Genomic DNA, 24,240 nt, shown 5'->3' with positions numbered 1-24,240 from the left:
CATTTACATCAACAGACATCTCTTTTATCCTCTTTTGATCCTTACATACTAAACAGGACAACTGAAAGGGGTTATTGCACACCACTAATATAGGAATAAAAAAAAATGTTTTCCTTTTTTTAATTTTTTCTCTTTTCTTTTGTTAAATTACCTCTTACCACTCCACTTATGCGCCTGTCTTTTCATTGGCTAATACATTTGCTGAGAGACCCCTCTCATCTCGTCCAATAAGCAGCCTATTGAGACAGGGATAGGTGGGTGAGGGCCTCCCTCCAGGTGTGAGGTCACCACCGGTCGCAGCGACAGCCATCCCTGGAGTCACCAGGGGTCACCAGGGGTCGTTGCTGAACTGGCCGGGGGGTTTGAGTTTGAACACGAAGATGTGCAGGTGAGAGGCGATCTGGTTGCAGACACTGCTGCAGTAGCGCACCAGGTCAACAGTGGACCACACCTGAGGGAATGACATTCAAAAACATGGCTCCATATTCTCCTACTTTATTTGAATCCCTCCATTCTGTGTCATCTGGTCGTTTCTCTGCCCTCTGAACTAATCCCTCTCTTCCCTTCCTCATTCTCTCGCTCCTAATCTCATTACATTTACATTTAGTCATTTAGCAGACGCTCTTATCCAGAGCGACTTACAGTAAGTACAGGGACATTCCCCCGAGGCAAGTAGGGTGAAGTGCCTTGCCCAAGGACACAACGTCAGTTGGCATGACCGGGAATCGAACTGGCAACCTTCGGATTACTAGCCCGACTACCTCACCGCTCAGCCATCTGACTCCCCCCTATTTCCACCGGTGGCACAGTGCACTCTGGGTAACTGGACTCGGCCCAGGCCAGCACGTCACAGCACAATGGGGAGAGGAGTGTGGGAATATGTAGGTTTTGACTGATAGACTGACTGACTCAAACTGATAGGCAGACCCAGCTTGGACTCACCAGCGCCACCCAGAGGACCAGGTACTCATCGATGAAGCTGTTAAAATACTGGTTGAGGAAGAGGAGCCCCGGGCCCAGGAAGGCCAAGTCATGCAAGTACATCTCACTCTTGGTCATATGAGCCACCTGAGAAAGAAAGTCAAAACAGGAGTCAAAACTAACTGTCAGACGAAAAGTGCAACGTTGAACATTGTCCCTCGAGAGAAAGACAAGGTTGTCCCTTTGTGATTTTTGACTGAAGTCTTCAGTCTCGTGGCAGTTTGTCATTACTCACCACCAGCTTGTTGGTGATCTTGGCCGACACCAAACCAAACGCCAGGATGTAGAGACAGGGGTGCTTCTCAAACAGCTGGACGGAGGATTTCTTGTATATCATGATGGCCAGAGTGATCACAGTTCCAATGTGGAAGAAAGGTGACAGGACACTTGTACCCTGAAGGAAAACAACATGGATTTAAGACAAAAGTTTGCAGGTTCAAATCCTCCTCTGTACACCGTTTTGAATAAAAGCATTTGCTAAAACCCCCCAAAAATGACAAGACTTGCTGTGTAACTCATAACTGTTACGACAACGTCCACAATTGTCAGAGCAGAAAGAAGCGCTCAGTCGGACCACTTACAGCTGTGGTGGAGCCGTTCTTCCCTACGCCTCCCGTGAATATGACCCGGAAGTAATTTGTGCAGGAGAAGATGGCCCCTGCTACTGTAAGGATGGCTGGAACTATCTTTATTTGAATGTTCACCACAGGTATCTATGGGGGGGAACACATTTTGATTTCCACATACTGTACGACCACACAGACAATATTAGTGAAACACCTCAACCAAGGTGCAGTTAGTAACTTACATTAACTTTTTACGTTTATTTTTATTTATTTTTTTACTGTTCATTTAGATATGATAATTTATGCATAGAAGCAAACAGTTTGAACATTATTACAGCGTTAGTCTCATTGGTTTAAGTAGATCATTGTTATAATAAATTTGTTGGGGTGTAATCATATGTGTAAATGGATTACCGAGAACTGCCAAAAAGCTGTTCCTCCAATGGCAGCCAGCAAATACATAATTATAATGAAGATTTGCACTTCAGTCACATCAATGCTGAGCGGGCAGAGACAGACAGAGAGAGAGCAGAGGGATCATGACACAGGGGTTAAAGGACACAGCACTCAAAACAACATGCACACAGCGCCCCCTAGCACAAACTACGGCAATTTCAAGGTCAAAACTAAACAATTACACGCAAATAGTAGTATACTATAACGAATAGATATGAATAGATACCTAAATACAAACCAAATAATATTAAATACAAAGAAGTCCATTCAGAAATCAACAACACATCTCTGAAGGTTTGTTTTAGTCTTCCTTACCAAGATGACTGTTTATGGTCAGAATGAAATTGAGACGAGGCAACAAATCCTCTGATTGGATAGTCTTGTGCAGGGAGTGGGGCTTGATAGGCTAGATTCTACAGGCGCTGCATATCTTATCAGGTTCCAAAACTCAGGACCAAACACTGCACTACAAGTCTGCACAAGGGCTATACAGCTCTGTAACTCAGTGGCATCAAATCTGCCAGTCAGGGCAGTCAGGGAAGAGAAGATATGGCTCTGAAGAAGGCCAAAACAAACTTCCAAACTCATCCATACTGTATCTCTCAGACGGGAAAGGAGGAAATCTATGGTAGATAAGCCTTATCTGGAAGATGTCCGAAAACACAGATTGACTAAAAAAGCTGACTCTTAGTGTTCTAATCTTATCTCTCTGGCCATAGCTGCCATGGACCATAGTTCATAGGATACCCCAAACCAGAACGCGCCCCTCCACTCACATGCCAAAGCGCAGGGTGCCCGACACGTAGGTCTGCCAGTGGGCACAGTAGAACATGAACATGCCCGCGAAGCAGCAGAAGAACATCCAGTCAGGGTTGGTGCCAAGCTGGACGGCGATGCAGGTACCCAGAACCACGAACACTGAGGGAGAAGAGAGTGGAAGAGGGTGGAGGTTAAGTTTCAGAGAGTGGTATAGCCAGTTCATGAGCATAGATGTTTAAGGGGGGAGGGGCTGGCTGTATGCTTCCAGCCAGGTTGATGCATGCTCTGAAAATGGATGATGATAGCTTGTCTTAACTGTCTCAACTGAAATGTGTACAGACTATTGTGTATTCAAATGTATGGAGATTCTCGTCATTCTATTCCGTTGTTCTGTTAGTTACTGTGTTTCGGTGTGGTCAATGCTTTTGACTGAATCTGCTTGAACAGTGTGAAGTGTTTCATGTGTGCTCACACACCTGTTGAAAGGGAGTCACAGCCATGGTCAAAGAGCTCTCCCAGGGGAGTGCTGCTATTGGTGCGTCGTGCCTGCTTCCCGTCGATGGCGTCCAGGGATTGGTAGATGAAGAGGCCCAGTGCACAAGTCAGGTATGCCCACAGAGGTGCCTGAAAATGAAAACCAAGTAAAACATTTTTTTAAAATCTAACATTACATCTGTGCTTCCGACGCTTTGTTTTGACAAAAAGAGTGACGTTGGAACGGGCCGTCTTCGGTTCCCCTTACTCTCCCTCTTGCCTCACTCCATATCTATTTACATTTAGTCATTTAGCAGACGCTCTTATCCATAGCGACTTACAGTAAGTACAGGGACATTCCCCCGAGGCAAGTAGGGTGAAGTGCCTTGCCCAAGGACACAACGTCATTTGGCACGGCCGGGAATCGAAGTGGCAACCTTTAGATTACTAGCCCGATTCCCTAACCGCTCAGCCACCTGACTCCCATCTATGTTTTGCTCCCACAATATTGACCCAGTCGTGGAGATACCTGGTTTATTTACCAAGCTAACTGTCAAGCTTGATAGTAGAGTAACGTTGACACACACAGGCACCGCGCCGTGTAAGCAGCTCTGATAACGGACAGGCCAATAGGACAGGTGAACAACAGGAGAGGCTGGGCTGATTAGAGGGAGGATGGGGGAGGGAGGACAGCCTCAAGAGCTCTCTGTCGGCCTCATGCCACCTCGTTTACAACTCGTGTCAAATCCAGTCACGACCACTCTGCTTTTTAAGCATCCACTTTTGGGAAAATAAACGATAGGCGACCTTGATTGTCCTTGACTGTGTAGTTACGACGTACAATCACTTTGTAGTTAATTAATCAATTCCTGGGCTAGCAATAACAGTAGAGAAAATACAGCAAACGTTTGTTCCATTTCGCTCATGATTGAAGCAGCTGTAGGCTCCGTCTGGTCTGCCTCACACCTCCCCAGACAGTTAAACCTACTGAGGGTCATGACCACAAGTAGCCTTTTGATTTGACACCAATGGTTGCGCCTCCCATAAGATTATTACCCTGGAAAGTACAGCTAAGCTCCAGGCAAAGATGGAACACAATGATAATTACTGTTCTTTTCTGTGTTTGAAAACTAGATAGACATCATATGCTGGGACATCAAGTCCTCAGATATGTTCACTGTGGTCTAATCAACCGTCTAAATGTATCTTACAGTCCTCACAAGACGGCTGGGTCTATGGAACGACTATTCACTGCCGACGACACATACAATAACTTGTTTTATTTTACATAACTGGCATGAAATTGATGTCACCTCTATCTTAAACACAGAGCAGGAAGGTGGCGTGTGTGTGTGTGTGTGGGGGGGGGGGTCAGAGGCCAGTTTTGTAACGTGAGAAGCAAGGACACTTGGTTCTTGTCCTTAGGAGCCCTGGTAAGGGATCCCCAGGGAGTAAGGCCACCCAGGAGTAGACTAACATAATTGAACCATGCAAACCAAACAGGAGAAGGGTTGTTCCTGGTCAAGTATACGGATTGAGTAATGTTCAACTCAGCTCAAACTATTTTGTTATCTTTGTTCAAAACAATGTGAATTGAACATTGATTTGTTGTGCAGTATGTTTTGTAAGCTGAATTTTGGTAAATTTGGAACATTTACAAATCATTTATGAGCCTGTTGATCATCTATCAGCTATTGTAATTTGAAATTGAATCGTTACCTATGAGTAAAACATCACAACATGATGCAACAGCCAACATGGTGCCTGATGACTTTGACAGAGCAGACCCCATGAACATGTAATTTCCACCTCACACTTTGGTCTTGCACAACAAAGGTTTGCTTGAAATGCCAGGGTCATGGTGACATTTGACCCATCGCAGAGTAGTGAGTACATGGTGGTGACGTGCGAAAAATCGCCCGACTCCCATCCCTGAGAAAATATAGCTTAGAAAAAGTCAGTTGTGGTTAATTTCTAAAATGTGAGTCTTTGCAGACTTGTTGCATGAATGCAATCTATAGCTGTTGGTTTGCACTTTATGAATTGTGACTCTCTACAATTCTAATCTTGAGTGCTGTTAATACAAGGCTCCTTCTTTAATGTTTGCCCATCAACAAGCTAAAGTAACAGTCTGGAGTCAATTTTAAAAAGTCAAATGACATGTAAATTACAATCCCCTACCAACACTGTATTGTTGCTGACTGGACCCACCTGCTCAGTTGCGGTGGGGCAGTAGAAGACCAGTATCAAGGTGGTAAAGATGTTAACACTCAAGCCCACAATGGTGATAAGGTTAGGGGCCATCCAAGTGGGTACCCGGGCCACCAGCCACTCCCAGAAGGGCTGCATGTAGGGCTCCAGCAGAGAGTGGCCTGCGCTGCTATACCGGTGTTCCTCCAACTTCTTCAGCTGGTGCCGAGACAGCGGTGGGGCCGGCAGTTGCATCAACTTACCCAGGAGACAGGGGCTCCCCCCGCCGCCACAGGGAGTGGTAGAGCCCACTGAGGAGGTTGAACTACAGGAAGAGTCCATGTTTGGGTCCTGGGAGGGCCATGTTGATGTTGTTGTTGCTCCTGAAGCTCCATGACCTGCCTTGGCAGCCCGGGAGCGTAGAACTCGTTGGCCAGTGCTGCTACTCATGGGGGAAGACGAGAGCTCACTTTAAGTAGCGCCTGTTCTACCTACAACTGCCTCCACCCCGTTTGTCTCCAGGGAATCCACAACGGGGGCAAGTAAACTATTTTCACCAAGCTGTGTCCTGTGAAGGAAATGGGTGACAGGGGTTTCGTTTGTTACTTTATCATAAAAGGCTGGCGCGTTGTGATTGTAGCACTGTATGCATGAGCCAATACAATTACATCACTCTTGCCAATTCGTATAATTCTTCCTGAGAGGTGTAGTAGTGTTTTGGCAGAGGAGTGCGGTCCTTTTCAGTGGGGCTGCCATGATGTGGGTCATTTTACTGATTAGTAACATTTAGTAAACTGAATGCAAACGAATTGAAGTTGAGGGCTGTGACAAATTACAATAAACTGTCTACCTGACTAGGCATTAAAATGATCACCCTAACCTTGACCAATAAAAATGGTAAAAACATAATCCATTATCGATCCTTTACACATCACACAATTATATAGTTCGTTTATCTCTAGCTAGCAGTAGCTGTGACAGCTTGACATTGTCCTTCGAAATCTAGCTTACCTTGCTTCGGTGATTCTACGGAAGCGATGGCGTATATCGTAGTGTTGGAGTTTAGGCTACAAAACTGATTGAAGGACGTCGCAATTATTCCCGGCGAGAGTTAAGACTGTGACAAATATGTTGAGCGGTGAGAGAACATTGTCCAGTCCCCCTACACAGGCTGTTATCGTTACAGCTACAGTCAGCAGAGGCAGGTGGATCAACCGAAGCACGACCGCGTTGCAAAGAGCAGTAGGCTAGGCGTAGGGATTGCCCACTTCCGTCGCACAGTAACAGACCTGAGTTGCATTCAAGTTGCCACCGTTTGCATCGGTTTTAAATTTCAGACAGACTGAAATCCTCGCTAATCTTAATAATTTATTCAAAATGTTGTCAAAAAATCTTAAATATACACCATATTATTCTAATAAAGTCTGTACTACTACGTCAATTAAGTTTCAAACAAAATGATAGAAAATTGATAATCTCTGAAAATAGCATTAAATCCTTGCTAATCTTAATAACTTTTTCAGAATTGTACTGAAAAATCTCAGATATACACCAGATTATTCTAATATGTGGCTTACTTCCACACCCTTTACCTTTCAATTAAATTAACGTTTGTAAAAAACTTTATTGAAAAGGTAAAGAGTGTGGAAGTAGGCTGAGACTTTAGAATTAGAATAATCTGGTGTATATTTGAGATTTTTTGACACAATTTTGAAAAATTTATTAATATTAGAGTGGATTTCATGCTATTTTCAGATATTAGCAAATTATTTGAATTTTCTAAAAAACTTTATTGAAAATGTAAAGGTTGTGGAAGTAGGCCAGACCATAGACATATATACATCTATGGGCCAGACTTTATTAGAATAATCTGGTGTATATTTTAGATTTTTATCACAAGTTTGAAAAGGTTTTTAGATTAGCGTGGATTTCGTGCTATTTTCAGAGATTAGCGATTTATTTGAATTTGATATGAAACTTAATTGAAAATGTAAAGGCTGTGGAAGTATACCAGACATTGTTAGAATAATCTAGTGTCAGTTTGAGGTTTTATATTCATAAAAATATTATAAAGGTCATTATTTTTCAAAATTGTATGGGTAGATACACGGTCCCTAATGCGACGCTGCAAACTAGCGTTTCCCGATTGTGAGACGAATGTTGAATGTCGAATATGAAACTAACTTCACCTCGCTGACAGAACAGTGACGCCTACAGTATCTACATGCATGCATTCAAAATTATAACTTTGCTTTACAATGAATGTTTTTTACATTCACAAAGAGTAAGCAATAAGGAAGAAGAACTAGTTTGCAACTGCATGCTTTGTACTTTTATTTTGACACACATCCAAATACATTTGTAAGCCTTTCTGATGGGCTCAAGTTACATAAATGAGCTGTTAACAAAATGTTTGAAAAACAAGATACTGTAGAATATCTTAAATCAATGTCTTCCCCTGTGCTTGCATTATGGCATGTAACCTATCAGTCTATACACAATTATATAAGTAATATTATTATATCACAGGCTAGTATTGCCGTTTCATTTACCAACTTCAAGAGTAAGTACACTTTTTTCACAAAACATTATTTCACCTACAGCCTTATACACGCGTGATTAATGACACAATGATGACAATATGTCCATGACTTAAAGTAAAAAGTGTCAAGTCTACCTCTTGCGGCCAGCATACGTCATTAACTGTCAGACAGAGAAAGGGATACACGGTTGCAAGGGGTTGAGCTAAACGCAAGGAAGAGAGAGGTCGACTTCGGAGGTGAGAACAAAAGACTTATCGCTTAGAAATAACATCAATAGTTTTATAAAATCTCAAGGCGGTTTGATTCGCCAACTCATTCTTAAATGTTATGTATTCCTGTCACTTGATCAATTTGTTTCATAACGGTTTTACTCTGGCTATCTTTAGCTAGGCTAACTTTTCGACGACCAGCCTTGGTTAGTCTATCGTATCGAGGGAGCTAGATGGCTAGCTACTGTAGCCAGACACCAACGTCAACAACTGAACTGGGCAAGAACAGTCACTGGATTAGTGTAACGTCCTACTGAACTTTCTTGTTTACACATGAAGTCGAGATGTAGCTTGCTTGTACAACTAAATAACAGAAACATTCTCAAACTTTTGAGTTAAACACGGTGAGCCACTCGGTAAATATGTATTGTAATTTAGCTGGCTGCATTTGCACACTCAATTCATACTGTTCCATTAAAATTCTGCCTTCGTTCCAGCAAATAGACGGACTCTTCTTGGCTAGCTAACTTTAGCCACCACCAGGTCATTGCACGGATGCTGGTGGTAGCTCTAGTAGCTATGACTTTGTAGATAGTTTATCTTGTGGTAATGCTGGTTAGCTTGCCACCTTAGGAAAGTTGCAATGGCTGACATTTAAGTTACTTTCAGTTTCCCCACGTTGGGTCATTGAGCTCAAATTGTTTGAATCATGCGGCCGTGAGAGATAACCAGCTAGCTAACGACGTTAGCATGTTGTAGCTACTGTTGACCAGTAGCTACCAGGCAGTAGAAGCATTCGGCTAGCTGTCTGACGTTGATGTTGTTGAGCTCAGTAGCTCTTAGGACCAGCCACGGTTACTCCAGGTAATTGGTTAGCTAGCTGTGTATAGCTTTTAACTAGTCCAATCGAAATTAAGTTGGCTAGTAAATTTGGTCTAGGAACCAGTGTGGATATTATCAACCAAGCCTCGACACCAGAGTGACGTCTTTGATTCTTGTTGCAACTGCAAATGTCACAACCAGCTTGATGTTGCTCTTTGCTTGCCAGGACTAACCCAAAACCTAAACAAGATCACTGGTGTTGGCCAAACCTTAGTTAAACTTGTTCAATACTATGGTTACACGTAAACCTAGTAGAATCTGTCATAATTACTATACGTTATTATTGCTTTTCACATCATGATTAGGGATTTGAAAATGTGCCATTTTAAGCATGGACAGGTTTAACATTTTAGTATAAATACACATTTCTATTTAACACTGTTTAAAACCTACTAAAGTTTGTGGAGACACAGGCGACATGGATAATTAGTATGGCTCCTTTAATTTATTGCCCTTACCAGCACTTGATGAGGAAATAAAAGTTGACTTTCCAACTATCCCCTAAACGGCTCTGTATTTTATGGTCTTGCCTTAATGTCTTTATGCAAGTTCTGTACATGCAGCATTTTTTTTAAACATTAATTTAACTTGAATGGGGCACCAGTCTTTCGTTTTAATGACCCTCTTAGTCAGTGGCCAACTGAACGTCCGGATTATTGAATTACACTGACCTTACTGAAGCAGAGACACACAAATCAAGAGCTTAGTCTCTCCCTCCTCTCTCCCTCCTCTCTCCCTCCTTCTCTCTCCCTCCTTCTCTCCCCCTCCTTCTCTCCCCCTCCTTCTCTCCCCCTCCTTCTCTCCCCCTCCTTCTCTCTCCCTCCTTCTCTCTCCCTCCTTCTCTCTCCCTCCTTCTCTCCTCCTCTAAACCTCCTCCTTCTCCCCTCCTCGTCCTGCCACCTCAAGGGTACAACACCCCTGTTGCTCAGTCAGACAGATTGGACTCAGCCCTTGTGGACATAGACATACTGTACTGGATTCTGAAAGAGACCGATTGTGTTTAACCCATGGGAGTATTTTTTTAAATAGCAGTCTCTGCCCATAGTGGAAGGTGAAAGCCAAGTACTTCTGAATGTGTCAGGAAGGATATAGGATGTAGAGCCAAGTGAAACGGTTGCCAAGGCTTTTTTTGTTGTTGTGATAGTTAATGTTTTATGCACGATTTGTGAAATCAACTCTGCCCTCAAACCCCCCCACCCCCCTCCAGGTAACCATGGCGATGACGGGCCAGACTTCCTGCTCCTCAATGAGTAACCACACTAAGGAGAGAGTGACCATGGCTAAGGTGACCCTGGAGAACTTCTACAGCAATCTCATTGCCCAGCATGAGGAGAGGGAGATGAGGTGAGGCTCTCCTTCCAACAGTCTGCCCACTTCCACACTGTCCCTCCCCAAACAATGCACAAAAGGAGAACGTGACTATGTAAAGATTCAATTACATCTGCTCACTTGCATTAGGCACGTTTTTAAGATTGTTGTCAACAAGCGGCCCCACAGGGGGCAGGTCACTTCCTTGATCAGGCACGGTGTTGTTATGTGGAGTTGGTTCTCACAAGTCTGTGTGTGATGCAAATGATCTCTCCTGGGTGTTGCTGCTTTCTCTCAGTACATGCACTTCTCACTGTGGTGAACCCCACCCATTCTCAGCCTGCTGCTTCACAGAGCAGCCACTGACCACAGACAGAATTTGTCATGCACAAAAGACCTAAATTAATCTTTTGTTTCACTTTCAAGACTGATTATTCAAATACACAAAACATTGTGTGTGTGTGTGTGTGTATGTGAATAATCAGTCTTGAAAGAAATACAAGTTTCATCACATTTATCCTACAGGCTTGCTTTGCTTGGTCATGGTGCTTTTATGTCTGTAGGTTCAGAGCCTGAAAAACCATTGTCATCTTTTTCACGTGTGTATATATATTTTGAACAGGGACAGACTATTGAATAGAAGTTGCCGTTATAAATTCTTTGTGAAATTACAACAAATGGAAGTGACATTGTGCAAGACAATTTTCAGTTGGTTTCAGCTTCACATCAGTTGGAGGTTTGTTGTTTGCTCACTGCCTCCAAGAGGAAGTGGATAAATGGTGAATATGACAAATGAAGTGTCAGTAGTCCAACCCAGCTACCACTTAGTTGACTAATAACATAACCTGCTTATCTTAGTAGCCTCAGCTGTACATGGAGAAGGAAATGGCATTGTTGTATGGATGTCTCAGTCTAATATGGACGACAGGCCTGATACACACACACACACACACACACACACACACACACACACACTCACCAAAAAGTTGACCATTCAGTCCACTATTTATGTGCCATTTGAAAACTCAACAGTACTGAACACACGATCCATCAGAGGGCTTTTAAGCATGATTAGCCTTAAACATTGAAAGGTTGTGCTCATTATCTTTAACAGTTAACAGCTTTAACTGTTCCATCTAGTTCCTTAAGGGGAGTTCGGTCTCCTGAGTTTTTGCTCACAGTAGGATGAACTAGGAGGAACTGAGATCTGCCAGATTTAGCCTGGGGTTAGTAAAAGGACATTTGAATATAACAATTTTTATATATATAACTTTTTTCTTTTTTCCAGGCAGCAAAAGTTAGAGAAAGTGATGGATCAGGAGGGCTTGGCTGATGAAGAGGTCAGTCCACAGAGCTGTTTACTACACACACATTCCTCACTCACTCACACGCTCACTCACTCACTCGCATCTCTCTCTGATTGGAGGGCTTCCTGCTTCTCGATAGGGTTTGATATTTGTTTCCAGGCTCCTAATGCCACATGCTCACGTCAGCACCGACTCTAAGCACGGTTGTTTACGCCCGTACAGAAACGTATCCGGCGTTCCCAACACGCCAGGAAGGAGACAGAGTTTCTTCGCCTCAAACGCACCCGTCTGGGCCTGGAGGACTTTGAGTCCCTCAAGGTGATTGGACGAGGGGCTTTCGGAGAGGTGAGCGAGAACACGTCTACACTAGCCAGTCGGGGGGAGTGGCTTATCCGCTGCTCAGATCTCCAGCTCGGTATTTAGTCGTTAGCGTCCCCGTTGAGCTTCTGTGTGATTCTCTTTTTGAATCCAGGTGCGTTTGGTGCAGAAGAAAGACACAGGCCACGTCTACGCCATGAAAATCCTCCGCAAGGCTGACATGCTGGAGAAGGAACAGGTGAGGAGGGGTTTCCAGGTTGGGAATTGTGCAGACAGGTGGTGTGAACACTGTCGGGTCTTTTCAGGAATGTATCGGTAATGTCCATCCTACGTTCTTATATTACTTAAGAGTTTCAACTCCCATCTTGTAGTGTCATGTACATGCATTGACAGTGTGTGTGTGTGTGTGTTGCAGGTGGGCCACATCCGTGCTGAGAGGGACATACTGGTGGAGGCCGACAGTTTGTGGGTGGTGAAGATGTTCTACAGCTTCCAAGACAAGATGAACCTCTACCTCATCATGGAGTTCCTGCCTGGTGGTAAGCCGAGCAACACTTATGTTTTCGCAAAGCTGCTAAACATTTGGGGTCGTTGAACAAGCCTCAGTGGCCAGAGCCCCGGCTGGTGTTTGGTTGGCTGTGGATCAGACTCTTGGTGTCTTGGGCTGCCCTCTACAGGTGACATGATGACCCTGCTGATGAAAAAGGATACTCTGACTGAGGAGGCCACTCAGTTCTACATCGCAGAAACGGTGCTGGCTATCGACTCCATACACCAGCTGGGCTTCATTCACAGAGACATCAAACCAGACAACCTGCTGCTGGACTCGAGGGTAAAGATGTCACTTTAGACTCACACTTAAAGATGTATTTAAAACAGAGCATAACACACACACCTAGACACACACACACACACACACCTAGACAGACACCTAAACGCACACATACCTAGACGCACACCTAGACACATTTACATTTTAGTCATTTAGCAGACGCTCTTATCCAGAGCGACTTACAGTAAGTACAGGGACATTCCCCCGAGGCAAGTAGGGTGAAGTGCCTTGCCCAAGGACACAACGTCATTTGACACAGCTGGGAATCAAACTGGCAACCTTCAGATTACTAGCCCGATTCCCTAACCTGACTCCCTAGACAGACACACACCTAGACGCACACCTAGATGCACACACCTAGATGCACACCTAGACACACACACACCTAGACACACACACACCTAGACACACAGACACCTAGACACAAACACACACACACACACCTAGACGCACACAGACACACACACACACTTCTGGGAACTACCACTGGACCAGTATGAATCACTGTGCCTTGTTCTGGATGTTCTAGGGCCACGTCAAGCTGTCTGACTTTGGGCTGTGTACTGGGCTGAAGAGGGCTCACCGCACTGAGTTCTACAAGAACCTCAACCACAGCCTGCCCAGTGACTTCAGTAAGCAAAGTCAGGCAACCCATTTCAATCAACTCTCTCCATTTACATTTTTGATTTAAAACAAAAAATCTCTAAATCTTTAATTGTCTTCTAAACGCTCAAGTATATTATACTGTAGAAATGTAATTCTAAGATGTGTATTTGATAGTATATAAATCATTGATATTATAGCACTCGCTGTATGATGAGCAGCTATTTGTGCAAGGGTCAAGATCATGACCCAAGGCTCATTTTCATCGGCACAGTGCTTAAGGAAGCCTATCTTACGATATGAAAGTGATTGATCCTGCGAGTGGTGTCACATGGTGCTCACGCACCTCTTTTGTTGACAGCATTCCAGAACATGAACTCTAAGAGGAAAGCAGAGACATGGAAGAGGAACAGACGACAACTGGTGAGTCTAGTATAGTTCAGTCCAGCAAGAGCAGTCACGTAATGTAAGGGAGTCAGATAGCTGAGCGGTTAGGGAATCGGGCTATTACTCAGAAGGTTGCCGGTTCGATTACCTGCCGTGCTAAATGGCGTTGTGTCCTTGGGCAAGGCACTTCACCCTACTTGCCTCGGTCGCTCTGGATAAGAGCGTCTGATAAATGACTAAATGTAAATGTAATAGCGGGAGTAGCTCTAAAGACGGAACTAGAAAGAAGGTGATCTAACTAACCGGGTGATGGGAATAGAAAAAATAGCAACAGGAAAATAAAGAGAATACCTTCATACTGAAGTAGTAATTCTGTCTCCCTCCCTGTCTTCCTCCCAAGGCCTTTTCCACAGTTGGCACACCTGACTACATTGCCCCGGAAGTCTTCATGCAGAACGGCTACAACAAGCTGTGTGATTGGTGGAGCCTGGGCGTCATCATGTATGAGATGCTGATAGGTGAGCACAATTTCTCTCGTTGAGGGAGCAATTTACTGTTGCTGTGTGAAAAGTACAATCCCTCTTTTCTTATATAACCGTTCCTGTTCTCATGACGTGTTGTGTTCCAGGGTACCCCCCGTTCTGCTCCGAGACCCCTCAGGAGACCTACAGGAAGGTAATGAACTGGCGGGAAACCCTGACTTTTCCTCCAGAAGTGCCTATCTCTGAGAGGGCCAAAGACCTCATCCTCAGGTAAGGACCTCCACCTGAATCACTGATGGTCCAGGTAGCACGTCTCAGTTCCCACACACACACACACACACACACACACACACACACACACACACACACACACACACACACACACACACACACACACACACACACACTGCCACCCCACACTACTACGATTGACAACTTGAGTTTTGAGTTTTTAGCAGTAACCCACACTGAAGCCAAAATGACCTTTTACAGTGCATACAAATTTCCTGTGTCAAAATTTAGAGCGTTGTAACCAAGTCTGTGCTCCTCTGCAGGTTCTGCTGTGAGGAGGAGACCCGGATCGGAGCCACAGGGATGGAGGAGATCAAGGCCAACGCCTTCTTTGAGGGAGTCGACTATGACCACATCAGGTACTATGACCCTCAGCTACGACCCCAATCTAGAACCGGTCACTGTGCCATGTAGAGGGACTCCACTAATTTTGGAGGACAGTTACATTGTAGTTAAGCATGGTTAATGTATTTGTAAAAGTGTGGTATTTGAACTTTGAAGTATCAACTGATTAACTTGTCGAGTTGAAATATTATCAGGAAATTAAATGCCTGTCTACTATTATTTCCCTCTATCCCTGTGATGTTATACCCTGGTTATTTTTAAGAGAGGCATTCCTTAGTTAGCTTCTTCGCTACAAAGTGCTGGATCTTCTTTCTAACCCATTCTCTCTTGTTCCTACAGAGAGAGACCAGCTGCCATTCCCATAGAGATCAAAAGCATCGATGACACGTCCAACTTCGACGAGTTTCCTGATTCAGACATCATCCAGCCCACAGGTAGCTGTGTCTCACTCTCACCAACCCCAAACACACAGGCCACAAATTCCCCCTGTTGTCTTTATGATGCGTTGCCTTCCATGGCTTTCATGGAAGGATCATTTTAAAGGAAGTTGTCTCCCCCCCCCCCCCCCCCCCACAGCAGCCCCGGTGGTGTCTAACCAGACGGAAGCGGACTTGAAGAACAAGGACTGGGTTTTCATCAACTACACCTACAAGCGTTTTGAGGGCCTCACCGCCCGCGGAGCCATCCCCTCCTACATGAAATCAGGGAAGAGATGAAGCCTGCAGCCGTCCCTTTGAAACTCCTCGCTCGCTCTCTCCATCTGCCTCCCTCGAGCTGGCGTCAGGGGGACACCACCGTTAGAGGACAACCCTTCGTCCCCTCAGATGCTAGGACAAACTAGACTCCAGAATGGAGGCCCCTTTTCGGTATGAACCCAGAGTGATGGAGATCTGGATGCCCTTTTTCCCACCCCCACTCTGCCCTTTTTTTGGCAGTGGTTTGGTCCAAGGACTCTGGATTCAATGAGCAGAGACGATTCCATTCACATTAGCGGGGAGGGTTTGATCTGTGTCCATGATGCAAATGGATAACAGGCCTCACCTTTTTCTTTTTTTTTTTTTTTTCTTTTTTTACATTAGTTGTCCATGTTCCAAGACCAGAACGCATTTATACCACAGAATTTTTACATGTGTGTTCCACCAAAGAGCAGTCTTGGAGGTGTTGCTAATACTTTAGCCTTCGTTTATCTTTACTATCATCGGTTTCAACTCATCTACGACTGATTCTATGCTTCAGCATGGACTGACTCGGCCCCCTTGTCACACCAGCAGACTACTGCAGGCCTTCTCTTTGACCCCCAGTACCAGCATCCTTCACTTCTCTCTGATTAACCAACACAACGTCTTATACTTGGCTGTGGCACCAGCAGTGGATTTGCATGTCTGTAAAGGGCTGTTAATGTCTGTACATTTTCAACTCTTCAAAATGTTTTTTTATTATACAGAAGTGAATTCATGCTTTTCAGGGACTGTGTAAACATGTTTTTAAACAGTTTTGTTTTTAGAGAGCTCTTTTCAAGTGCTTCTATGAGTTTGGAAACAACATTTTGACTGTTGAAAAATGTAGCTCCTAACCAAAGACTCAGAACAGATGTAGGCTTAATCTTGTCAAAATTAAGTCCTTATTTTTGAGTCTATGTGGGTAAGTTGTCTAATCTTTCTACAATTTAGATTTCTGAGCTGTTTCTTACATGGAAATATGCAAAAGTTAATAGCAATATAATCCACATAGTTGCACACTTTGATTCCTTAAAAAGAAAACACTTGATTGTAATAATCTCAGTAACCCAGACATTTAGATGCACCTCTTAGTGTCTTTTAGACAATCATCTGCTTGGTTCATTGTAGCGCCTTCATTCTGTGGAATCGGATTTAGAAAGTTGCATATCAAATTGCTTGTCTAAATGTGGCAGTTTGTGGAGCTGCAAGTCTTTAGCTAGAAAACATAAAGGGATCCAGAAAGAAGCTGTATGATGCCTTTCATCAATGGTTTCATCAACAGTTCAATGGAGTCAACTAGATTGAGGGTAGTCATTAAGATATTACCTATCCCCAGATATAAAAAAAAAATACATTTAAATTCTCTGAACGGTCTAGGTATGACACGTGCCGAAGTAGTAGTCAGGATAGCTGAAGGACAGCAGGAAATGACACCATTCCTGTTTTTTCACTTCCTGCCGTTTTAATTCTCTCTCGCCTTGGCGGGAGAATAACCGACCTGACATTCGTATGAAACGTGCGTCTCAACCAAGATGAGTGCACGTCACGTCTACTGGATTGTGTGTGTGAGTCCCCCACCTCCGAAGAGAACACAGCTGTGATGACAATGACAGCAGATCCAGGTCTGTCTAATTGTCTGTAGAAAACAAAACAAAAAAACCCCCACATGATCCCAAATGCTGTTGTTTAGAATTGAATGTAATCCATGGTTGTTGAAGAGTGACATTGATGCCACCCAAACTCCAGAATGCTGTCATATATGAATGGTATTGAGCCTGGACCACTGAAGTGGCGGTAAGGCTTCTGTCTCACAGGGTAAGATGTCGTCCTGTCCAAGTCTTTTCTGAATTATATGTCCAGTGTTTCCTGCTGGTGTGTCAGGATTGTGTGAATCCAGGCATTTTAGACGAACGAGTAACGAGAAATGTTTCTATGCTGGTCTCACTTGTTTTTCTTTTATCAACGCTTGATGTTGGGATGATCCTTCCGCGTGCTTTTCTGAAAGCGTTTGTGAGCGAGCAAGATGGTGAAGTGCAAATGATGCGGAATAAATCTTTTTTTTATTTTTTTTATTTATGCTGCTTGTGTGCGCGTGTGAATTTGAGGGATATGTGATTGTGTTCTTGTTGTAAGATCATGCGTTTTAGTTTGATAATGTTAGAATTTACACTGATGGGGTGGGGGGCTGTGTTAGGCTACTTATGTTGAAGACATGTAACCCTGTCTGTGTGCCCCTACTGTTTGAAAATGTGGAAACACTGTTCAAAACTCTTAGGATCGTCAAATTGTAAACAGAGAGGTGGGGGGGTCATTGTAATTAATTCACTGTTCTTGATGTGTGTGTGTGTGTGTGGGGGGGGGTTCTATCGTATAGTTTCTGCTATTGGACAATGAATAACTCTGCACTTAATCCCTGTGTTGTGTCCAGTGTAGACTGTTTGAATGAATGGACCCCACTGAAGCTTTCTAGTATTCTAGAGCTATTTTTAGGATCCCTGTACTGAACACTGCTCAACAAGGCTGTTTGCTGATTGTTGTTTGTTTTAGGTGGGTGGGGGGGTCACAATCCTTTGTTGTTTGTTTTAGGTGGGTGGGGGGGTCACAATCCTTTCTGTGTTTATGTAGTGGGCTAACTTAATGGGTACTTAATGGGTGGTTCTTCACCCTTGGGTAATTATTTACCTCCACCGAAAACATTTGTCGAATAGGTTTCTATTACTGCAGCCAAGTCAGTCTTAGCAATGCTTCTCAACTGGTCCATGGATACTAAACATACAGGAGTTTTATTGTAAAGGGGTGTGGTGTCACATGAAAAGCCAGTTTCTGAAGCATTTAAAGGAAACTGACTAGCCACACCTACACGCCCCTCTAATTAAACAAGGACAAGAAGTTAGCAGGACAAACCTGTTCTTCAAGACCCATCCTGGAAGTTGTCGGTCTAGGCAACAAAAGGTCTAGACATAATTTGTACCATAGACTGTAGAACTGGCAACACTGCATGGTTGAGATGTCACAAGTAGAATGTTTACTTGATTAGCACCCATGCAATTGGGGTAGCCTTTTTCTGCCTTAATGTAAGTTTTCTGGATTTGGTTTTTCTCTGGTAAATTTAAAGAGCACATTTGTACAGCCTGTTAATGGCAACCGGCTTGTGTCACTGGTGGTAGCAATAGCCTGCACTATAATGAAGGTAGACTAACAGCATTAAATAAAACACCAGTTTGTTTGAACCTGTGTTTTGTTTCCTGTTGTGAGTTTGGAATTCAAACACCCATTTGACCTGAGGGTCAAGTCTTTTTTCATTGGGATCAGTTTACTGAATGAGGACCATAATGGATGAGGATGGTTGAAGATTAGTGGGTAGAGTAATTCACTGCAGATCAAAAGGTCATGGGTTTAAATCAACCTCAGGTGTCTGCTAAATGTTACTGCATTACTCAAACTGGCTCTAGAGGGACAGTGGAATCACTATCTAACTGGCTGAAGCACAGGCACACAGACATCCCGTACTTGCAGCTATCCGTCTAAACTATACCTGCTGGAAATATCGAGAACTGAGCACTGTATGAAGTTGAAATTTGCCAGGCTCTCACAAGAAATACATTCAAACAGGTTTGCCGAAATTATTAAACATAGCAACCTAGCTGAGGTTCAGTGATGTGACATGTCAATAAAAAGTTTAATGTTTCTTTTATCTTTATTACTTCAAGGCACACATTCATCTACAGTAACAACAGGCTCAGATGTAGTTTTGTGATCGTGTTGAAAAAAACTACAAACATGGTCCCTCCTCCTAGTATATGGTTGTCATGTTGCCATGGGAACATGTAACTTCCAGTGGAATGTACTATAAAGTGTGAACTGGTTTCACTCATAGGCCTACAGAACACTCATGCCTACAACAGTAACAAAAACAGCAGGCACAGGATATAACATGACACACATACTATCAGGTCAGAGACTAACACAACATAATGTCATAAACGTGTTTGCATATACCGCACAGAGTATAAAAGCACTCTCCAAAATATACATCACTGACATCCAAAGCTAAGATTGATTGCAATAACAGTTTCATTCCAAACTATGAGACATTTGCTAGATAGACTCCATAGCCCTAGTTAAGGGTGGACAGTCTTGCGAGGAACACAGTAGCAAGACATCCAACATGCCCAACAGTACAAGCCCTTAAAATGTGCAACCCATCCAAGAACAAACCAAATGTTCCTCTTAGCAAAAATACTTTCACAGCAGGGGAGAGGAGGGGGAGGGTTGACAAATTTCACTGAATAGTCCAAGAGCCTCACAATGCTGATGAGAATGGATGGGGAGTAGCAGCATGTTCGATCAGGGTTTCCAGGAAATGCGGCAGGAGGGTGTTGTCCACACTTCTCAACTGTCATTGGCTGTGGTCTGGGTGGGCAGGAGAAGCATTCGGGATGGGGCGGGCCCATTGAGCCTGTCGAGCTCGTCTACCTGTGGCGTTGGCATGGTGCCAGCCCAGCTAGCCCCCACTTCCCCGGGTGCCGCAAGGTTGGGCACGCTCTTGCTGCGGACGCACTGGAAGTCAACGTGGCGGCTCTTCCCCTCCTCCTTCTCCCAGGACAGCTGGATGAAGGGCCGCTGGACGTAGTTGTAGATGACCTCTGACCTTCCGCCTGGGCGCCGTTTCACCTTTTCTTTACACGTGGGATACCCTGGGATACAAAGAACAGAACAGAAAACAACAGAATGAATAATACAAAATAAATAGATTTGAGTATTATTTTTTTCAGGAGAAGGGGAATGAATAAGGCAATATAAATGAGTATAAACATAAACTCACCCTCGATGCCTATACGGATGTTCTTCAGACCCCTCTCCTTCAGCAATGCTTTGGCCACATCCCTGTTCTCTATGTACTTAAAGAAGCGGTAGAGCTTAGAGCTGTATAGAACTGGGAAGGAAAACAGAGAAACCCATTATCATTAGCATTCTAGGACACCAGATAGTGACAATTAGCATACTAGGACACCAGATAGCCCATTAGCACACTAACACACCAGGCAGTGTGCATTAGCATACTAAGACACCAGACAGTGTGCATTAGCATTAGCATACTAAGACACCAGACCAGCGCATTAGCATCTGTCTTCAGATTGAAGTGGTGGCTGGTAAACGTGTGTTATATGGACACACACGGAAGCTCTTCATGTAGAGGTAGCTTAATTATTACCCTTCTCTGAGGCATGGTCACATTAAGCCACACCCCTCCACGTGTATCCATGGAAACGTGGCACTCACTTTGGGAATACTCCTCCCCCATTGGTGGAGGGTGCTCCTCGTCCCAGTCCACAATGTCATCGTCAGCGAGCACCACAATGTGACATTCCCTCTCCCCTCCCTGGGCGCACGCCACCATGGCAGGGACCACCAGGTCTTCCAGGAAGTCCTCAAACTGCTTCCGTGCCCCGTCATTGGACAGCTCGTGCAGCAGGGCGCCTGGGAAACAGGAAGTGGATGTTGGAAGGCAGAGAGGATTTTTTGAACACCAGACATTACCAGTACCTGTCAGTTCGCCGGGCCAAATTGTAGATTACCAACCCCAACCAAAGGAAGTGAATGCGTCAATAGTAAACACCAATAAAGTTGTTGAAGGAGGTACAGTAACTGCGTTTAAGAAGAGAGAGCGGGCGTTCTCACTCAGGTCGCGACACTTGACGGTGCTGGCGTTGAAGTTGATACAGAGGTAGTCACATGCTTCTCTGAGCTCAGCCACCAAGACACCATCAGGACACCTCATCACACCCGTCTGATAGAAGGTCTGACAGGGACAACAAAAAGTGGACGGTTCACGTGTTGAACGTGGTCACGGTGTCTTTCAGACTGAGATAACAAGACTGTTCGGGAGGAGAGAATTTGATTGGCTGTTGTTTAATTGCGGTTCTGGGGTCTGTGTGTGTGTGTGTGTGTGTGTGTGTGTGTGTACATACTCACCAGTATGACCTGAAAGACACTGGCGCTGATGCCCTCTGTAAGTTCATATTCTCCTTTCCCGTTGGGTCTGGTGAAGTTGTGCTGACGTGCTGGACCGAACATTCTGCATTGACAATATCAACCGTTAACCTATTGAAGCTCCTAGAATTTGCTTCTGCCATTTTTCATGTGAACCAGTTCCACCAAAACTCAATGAAACAGTTGTATGGCACATCCACAAGCATGGGTATAGCTTAGTGGTGGAGCATTTAGCAAATCAAGAACTCGTAGGTTCAAATGCCCCTCTGTACGCCGCTTTGGATGAAAGCGTATTGCTATCTGAACACACTGCTACTGTACCTTCCAAGCATGGTGTCGGGGTGAGCTGTGAAGGCGGAGGGGTCAACCACAAAATGGCTGCCGTCCACTACTAGTGTGACTCTCTCATGTTGGGCCCCAGGCACTTGGTCTCTTGGTCCACTCATGGCTTCTTCTCAACCTGAAGGACAGTCACAGTGCACATATGTCACCATCTTTCACATACTCCACACATTACCAAACTCAAGGTAGGTCAGGTCAAGTGTTATTTAGAGGACATTTTAAATAATACTCTTGTGTACCAGCTTTTATGCTATTCGGTTTTAGTCCAAACCATATTACAGACAAAGGCCATAGCCATGATTTTTAATGATAATTTCGGACAGCGTGCGTGGTTGCCTGTCGTAACATAGCACATTTATATTGATATATTGGGGGGGAAATTATGACCAGATTTGAATATTGGGGGGGATGTCCCCCCCCCCAATATGTATTATGATTACGGGCTTTTTACAGACTCATGGTCTGGATAATACACAGGCGAAATGACAAAAAAAACTGCACAGCTACTGAATCATCTAAAGAAGAAATCAGCAATACATGGGGAAACACATGAAGGCCTGATTAACAAGACATTTCAGGCCTTTTAACAGCTGATCTGCGTACAGATGATAGGGTTCCTCACCGGATGTAGTCTCTGCTCCAGACGACTGTTACCTCTGTAAACAGTATGGATCTGGCCACTTTGAGATCACTTGTGCACTGGCTTTTCAGAGATCTGTTGGAAAGCAGAGAAGATATTTTAACCCCAGACATTACCTGTAAATTCGCCGGCCAAATTGTAGATTGCTAACTCCGAATAACTCTGTTATAGTTTTAATATTCCTGTGGGGAACAAGTCAATTATTATTTTCTCGAATTTAATGTCTAACCGTGTTTTAGTTAATGTCTACCCAAACCATGTTAAGCTAAATATTTAACAGGCACATTCACATGCGCATGTTCAATATAGCCAACTCGTTAGTATCAGGCTAATTAATGGTTGCAATCGGCCAAACGGGATTGTCTTGTTTCGGTAATGCTAATCAGTTTGTCCACATTTACTCTGTTTAATTAAGAACTCAATCTAACAAAAGAACAGAGCTAACAAGAACAGCTAAGTTTGTTAACAAGGACGATTCATTGTTCGTTTTACCACCAGGTGTCGACAAGCAGGTAGCGTCAATACATTGCTATAGGCTACGTACACCGAATGTTAAGCTATGTATTACATTTGCGTTCGAGAATACCCGGTGCGTTGAAAAACCATGTACAAAAACTGTAATAGGGCCTTGATTTGAAGATTGTCTGTGACAGATTAAACGCAAAGCAATTTGGGTCAGTAGTTCTACACAATAATATATGTACAGCAAATATGCTTTGTCATTTGAACTAGGACAAGTTGCTACATGTTGCATGAAGAAATGCCAAAACTTACGTCTGTTTCATGTCATCTGTTCAGCTATTACAGGGCGCATGGTATCGTCGGGACTGCAGGCTATATTTTGTGTACCACCTAGTGTGGTTTCAGACGATTAAGACATATGTTAACCGTTCGTAGAAATGATCTTGATAGCCTACACACAATCTCTGGCGTATTGTAGCCTACGCTTGTCGAGGATAGCCTACAAGTCGTTGACGGCTGAATCACATTCCCACCGCATCTGTCATAGGGGAGGGCTCCAACCGTAGCTTATGGTGCAACTGCGCAAGCATCCGAATTCTGCATTGAATCGGTTTCTTTTTAAATCGTAAGATTCCCACTAAAATACACCTCACTGTGTTTATCTAAGCATATTTCCATTTCCATGTGGGCAATATAAAAATAACAAATAGCCTACACTGAAGTAAAACGACAAAAAAGTCTATTTTTTAAAGTATTTTTTATTTGAGCATAATTACGAGAAGCCTGGAAGATCATAAACTACAAACTGTCTTTAAAAAAGAAGAAAAAAAAACATTTATATAGGTGGATAACATGTTTTAAAAAGAATGTGGCTTCATAATAGCTAATAACAATAACAGTCGACCTGCAACTCAGAAAGGGTAATATAATTTAGACTGACATGAGAGCCTTGTGATGTTGCGTTACAAATTGTGACAACCTGTTCTTTAGCTTCATTTGTATCGTACGACCCTGGAGTGAACAATCAGGTTATTTTCTTAAGAGGCCAAAGAGGTATATTGGTAGTCATGAGACCCTTCCTGGAATGTAGAATATAGGCCTAGTGGAGCAGAGACCAAATATTACAAATACAAATGATGAAAAGTCGATG

At 43.8% G+C, this 24,240-nt stretch overlaps 3 protein-coding genes across 5 annotated transcripts; 1 reads left to right on the top strand and 2 right to left on the bottom strand.

The window, feature by feature from the left end:
* Positions 1–108: 108 nt before the first annotated feature.
* On the bottom strand, positions 109–5,876 carry LOC134019351 (choline/ethanolaminephosphotransferase 1-like). The gene is made up of 8 exons (XM_062460177.1): positions 5,448–5,876; positions 3,239–3,386; positions 2,780–2,921; positions 1,962–2,046; positions 1,563–1,694; positions 1,217–1,375; positions 943–1,068; positions 109–451 (listed from the first exon to the last, which is right to left on the bottom strand). Exons 1-8 carry the CDS (start codon positions 5,874–5,876, stop codon positions 329–331), a joined length of 1,344 nt encoding a protein of 447 aa, XP_062316161.1. The 3' UTR covers positions 109–328.
* LOC134019350 (serine/threonine-protein kinase 38) lies at positions 5,825–18,882 on the top strand. 3 transcript variants are annotated; one of them, XR_009930007.1, is made up of 15 exons: positions 8,098–8,205; positions 10,268–10,404; positions 11,657–11,708; positions 11,898–12,020; positions 12,148–12,231; positions 12,409–12,532; positions 12,671–12,825; positions 13,355–13,466; positions 13,790–13,851; positions 14,216–14,333; positions 14,444–14,567; positions 14,852–14,947; positions 15,273–15,367; positions 15,510–18,199; positions 18,239–18,882. XR_009930007.1 is itself a non-coding variant. In XM_062460175.1 (14 exons), the coding sequence occupies exons 2-14, from the start codon at positions 10,274–10,276 to the stop codon at positions 15,647–15,649; spliced, it is 1,416 nt and encodes a 471-aa protein (XP_062316159.1). In that variant the 5' UTR covers positions 5,825–5,964; positions 10,268–10,273; the 3' UTR covers positions 15,650–17,379. The 3 variants fall into 3 exon arrangements, 2 of the variants coding, with proteins under 2 accessions (XP_062316159.1, XP_062316160.1); XM_062460175.1 differs by lacking the exons at positions 8,098–8,205; positions 18,239–18,882 and adding an exon at positions 5,825–5,964 and having other exon boundaries at positions 15,510–17,379; XM_062460176.1 differs by lacking the exon at positions 18,239–18,882 and having other exon boundaries at positions 13,355–13,457; positions 15,510–17,379.
* Positions 18,883–19,319: 437 nt separating this feature from the next.
* Positions 19,320–23,668, bottom strand: LOC134019354 (BTB/POZ domain-containing protein KCTD20-like). Its single transcript, XM_062460180.1, has 8 exons — positions 23,403–23,668; positions 22,611–22,703; positions 21,968–22,106; positions 21,629–21,731; positions 21,335–21,455; positions 20,936–21,133; positions 20,478–20,588; positions 19,320–20,349 (listed from the first exon to the last, which is right to left on the bottom strand). The coding sequence occupies exons 3-8, from the start codon at positions 22,090–22,092 to the stop codon at positions 20,045–20,047; spliced, it is 963 nt and encodes a 320-aa protein (XP_062316164.1). The 5' UTR covers positions 22,093–22,106; positions 22,611–22,703; positions 23,403–23,668; the 3' UTR covers positions 19,320–20,044.
* Positions 23,669–24,240: the final 572 nt, after the last annotated feature.

The sequence above is a fragment of the Osmerus eperlanus genome, chromosome 4, assembly GCF_963692335.1.
Source record: "Osmerus eperlanus chromosome 4, fOsmEpe2.1, whole genome shotgun sequence".
Taxonomy (NCBI): domain Eukaryota; kingdom Metazoa; phylum Chordata; class Actinopteri; order Osmeriformes; family Osmeridae; genus Osmerus; species Osmerus eperlanus.
Note: the sequence above shows the minus strand (reverse complement) of the source record. Positions and strands in the feature narration are given on the sequence as shown.